The following is a 4,534-nucleotide window of genomic DNA, read 5'->3' as shown; positions in this document are numbered from 1 at the left end:
ATAAAGATATTCATCGACAAAGAAACTTTTGTTGTTAAATTTAGGAGTTGCACTTATAACTTCTAGTACCAGTTAACTAGTTCTTCAAAGGAGATTATTAAACCAGGAAACAAAGGTCGTCATTTTGAAATGCCTTTTGTTATGCCCGTGATTTTTATTTCAAGATTCTGCACACATTGTTGAATATCCGTTTTCGGCCCGCTCATATTCGATCTCGAGTACTCTCGTTTGTCACCCTTATACAAAATATTATTTAATTTTGATCGCATAAAAAATACTTAGAATCCTCTCTAAATGTATAATTTTTTTTTTAAAAGTGATGCAAGTGAAAAGAAAACGTCAACTAATCAAAAAATAATTTTCAATTATATTATTGTTGTAAACGTCTGAACTGAGATTTCATATAGATACCTTTTGTTTTCTTTTTTCGCTTTTAAAAGCTAAGCGTGCAAAAATATTAAATTCTTCTAAAACATCTTTATGTCAATTGGTGCTCTACTTTAAACTTTTGCTTCGGGATCGGAGAGACTCTAAATTAATAGAGTATTAAACATCTTTATATCAATTAATGATCCTTCTAACATGATTTTTTTACTTTCTATTCAATGAGAACACAAACGCAAAAATCTCATCATTAATGTTTTTGTTACGGTAAATATCACATTATGGTTGATGTTTACTCTTCTTCCATGATTTTCATCTCAAATGCTTAATGACATATTCAATGACATATTTTGTATGTTCAATGACATATTCCATGACATATTTTCTTCACTTTTTATGCCTATATAAAGACCTTGAAATAGATAGGAAAATACACACAATTGAAGAAGAAAATCTTTTCCTTCTCTCTTTCTCTCTATATATATCTTAACTTGTTTTTCCTTGTTCTATATTGTTATTTTTGAGCTACAATTCTTAACACGTTATCAGCACGACTCTAGCCTTGTCGAAAGTTAAGTGCAATTCTTCATCCGAAAGGTATAACAGTTTATCTTCTACATTTCTTCTTCTCTTCTTGCAATTCTAGTGGTATTGTATTGTATGAATTAAGTCAAATTGTTATCATGACAAGTGATCATTACGAATCAATATGAATCACACTACACTGTGGCAAACATGATAAATTGCTAGTTATTGGCGTTAAAATCCATCACCTTAAACCTATATTATTATGTATATTTTGTCTTCATTTATAGAATTTGTTGTTTGATATAATACGTAACCTTTCATTCTCAAATCTGCATAAGTACTAATAAATAGATTAATGTTATCATTATCACTATATGTTTTATATGGCAACACAATTTAAACATTCGTAATGCTTATATCCATTTATTTATTTTCACTATCATCTTAATTATTTCTAATTCATTTATTTTCTTTGATAGTTTTTACTATGTCAAATTTGTCAAAGCTTGAGTTTGTGGCACTTGACATTTCTGGAAAGAATTACCTATCATGGGTTCTCGATGCTGAGATTCACTTAGCCGCTAAAGGCCTTGATAACACCATTACTCAGGGTAATGAGGCATCAAGCCAGGACAAGGCGAAGGCCATGATTTTCCTTCGTCATCATTTGGATGAAGGTTTGAAGGTTGAATATTTAACAGTGAAAGATCCACTTGAATTATGGACTGGCCTGAAGGAAAGATATGATCACCTTAAGGCTACGGTATTGCCAAGGGCTCGATATGAGTGGATGCACTTACGATTGCAAGATTTTAAAACCGTAAGTGAGTATAACTCTGCTGTATTTCGAATAATTTCCCAATTGAAATTATGTGGGAAAGTTATGAATGATGAGGATTTGCGGGAAAAAACTCTTACAACTTTTCATGCCTCAAATATAGTATTACAACAGCAATACCGTGAAAGGGGTTTTAAAAAGTATTCTAAATTGATCTCATGCCTTCTGGTGGCTGAGCAACATAACACCCTTTTACTGAAAAATCATGAAGCTCGTCCCACAGGGTCAGCTCCGCTTTCTGAAGCAAATATGGCAGCTAGACGTGATAAGTCTGGAAAAAGATAGAATAATAATCATGGCCATATGAATGTACGTGGGTATGGCAATGGTAAGAGACGATATGATAGTCGTCATCGTGGTGGTCATGGAAAACGAGAGAACAATATGGGTTCTCAAAACAATCCTTCAAGAGGAAAAAGTGGTAACTGCCACCACTGTGGCATGAAAGGTCATTGGAAAATTGAATGTCATGCACCTGAGCATTTTTGTCAGGCTTTATCAAAACTCCATCAAAAGAAAGACAAATAATGTTGGAGCATCTTCTGCTAATGCCCCAATAGAGTCACACTTGACCTTTAAAAATGATTTTGAGGCAGGGCCTTCAAACAAAAATAATGACAATGCCGAGACAAATCTTGCTTTGAAAGATAATGATTTTCAAGGCCTCGATGATCTTACTCATTTGGAAGTTGAAGATTTCTTTGGAGATCAAAACTAAAGTTTGATCATTTTATTGGGGAATGCAATTATGTTGTTATTTTCAGTATTTTTATCTCATCTAAAGTTGTTTTTATTTTTAAGTAGTACTTAAGTTGTCTTATGTTGTTGTTGGAGATGTTTGTTTTCCGTATTTCTCATGATGTACTTTTATTTTATTTTTTTATGAAGAAATTAAAATTCCCCAGTCTTCAATTGGATCCAAGATGAGTAATGAAGATTTATGTCTTTTGGATAGTGCTACAACTCACACAATATTAAGAGAAAAGAAATTTTTCTCTTATTTGGTTATGAAAAAGGCCTATGTTAATACAATATCCGATAGTACAAAGTTGATTGAGGGCTCCGGAAGAGCGGCCTTATTATTACCCGAAGGAACGATATTAACTATTGATAATGCATTATATTGTAGTAAGTCTCAAAGAAACTTGTTGAGTTTCAAAGCTATTCGTCAAAATGACTATCATGTTGAGACATCAAACGAAGGAAAGGTTGAATACCTTTATATTACTACAATAAAAGCGGGTAAAAGATATGTGCATGAAAAATTACCCGCATTTTCTTCTGGGTTGTACCACACAAACATTGGTGTGGTTGAATCACATGTCATAGTAAACAAAAAGTTTACTACTTCTAATGATTTTATCATTTGGCATGACCGGTTGGGCCATCCCAGTTCTAACATGATGTGCAGAATAATAGAGAATTCAAATGGACACACATTGAAGAACAAGAAGATTCTTCAATTTAAGGAATTCTCCTGTGCTGCTCGCTCTCAAGGAAAATTGATTATTAAACCATCATCAGCTAAAGTTGGGATTGAATCCCCTGCATTTCTGGAACGTATACAGGGTGATATATGTGGGCCTATACACCCTCCATGTGGACCATTCAAGTATTTTATGGTCTTGATAGACGCATCTACAAGATGGTCACATGTGTGCTTATTGTCAACTAGTAACATGGCATTTGCGAGATTGTTGGCCCAACTAATAAGATTAAGAGCACAATTTCCAGATTATACAATTAAGACAATTCGTTTTGATAATGCTGGTGAATTTACATCTCAAGTCTTTACTGATTATTGTATGGCCACTGGAATAAAAGTTGAGCATCCGGTTGCTCATGTTCATACTCAAAATGGTCTAGTAGAATCATTGATTAAACGCCTCCAATTAATAGCTAGACCATTACTAATGAGGACAAAACTTCCCCTTTCAGTGTGGGGACATGCTATTTTTCATGCAGCAGCACTTATGCACATAAGGCCAACCAGTTATCATGAAGTCTCCCCATTACAGTTGGTTTTTGGTCAGGAGCCAAATATTTCCCATCTAAGAATTTTTGGATGTGCGGTATATGTTCCAATTGCTCCACCACAACACACAAAGATGGGCCCCCAAAGAAGGTTGGGAGTATATGTAGGTTATGAATCTCCTTCTATTATTAAATATCTGGAGCCTATGACAGGAGATTTGTTTACAGCCGGATTTGTTGATTGTCATTTTGATGAATCAATTTTTCCAACATTAGGGGGAGAAAATAAACAGGTGAAAAAAGGGATAGATTGGAATGTATTATCTTTATCTCATTTGGATCCTCGTACAAATCAATGTGAACGAGAAGTTCAAAAGATCATTTATATGCAAAATGTTGCAAATCAATTGCCAGATGCATTTACTAACCTTCCACGGGTTACTAAATCGCATATTCCAGCTGTAAATGCTCCAATTCGAATTGATGTCTCAGCTGGACAGTATGATAATGAAAAAGAGTCTAGGCCACGCCTTAAACATGGTAGACCAATCGGTTCCAAGGATAAGAACTACCGAAAGAGGAAAAGGAGCGAATGATCAAGTTGATCATAACATAGAGGCAATTGCTCAAGAGGAGCATAAAGACATAATAATTGATAAGACCTCACATGAGGTTCTAGTACCTGAAAATAATAAAAATGAAGAGATCTCAATAAGTTATATCTCTACGGGAAAAAGGTGGAACCGAAATAATGTTATTGTTGACAACAATTTTGTATATAATGTTGTAGTTGAAGTAATGCAACAAGAT

At 34.1% G+C, this 4,534-nt stretch overlaps 1 protein-coding gene across 1 annotated transcript; it reads left to right on the top strand.

The window, feature by feature from the left end:
• Positions 1-1,399: 1,399 nt before the first annotated feature.
• LOC142180919 (uncharacterized) lies at positions 1,400-2,035 on the top strand. Its single transcript, XM_075253024.1, has 2 exons — positions 1,400-1,523; positions 1,614-2,035. Exons 1-2 carry the CDS (start codon positions 1,400-1,402, stop codon positions 2,033-2,035), a joined length of 546 nt encoding a protein of 181 aa, XP_075109125.1.
• The last annotated feature ends 2,499 nt before the right edge of the window (positions 2,036-4,534 follow it).

The sequence above is a fragment of the Nicotiana tabacum genome, chromosome 5 (assembly GCF_000715075.1).
Source record: "Nicotiana tabacum cultivar K326 chromosome 5, ASM71507v2, whole genome shotgun sequence".
Lineage (NCBI taxonomy): Eukaryota > Viridiplantae > Streptophyta > Magnoliopsida > Solanales > Solanaceae > Nicotiana > Nicotiana tabacum.
This window is presented reverse-complemented; position numbering and strand designations above follow the sequence as displayed.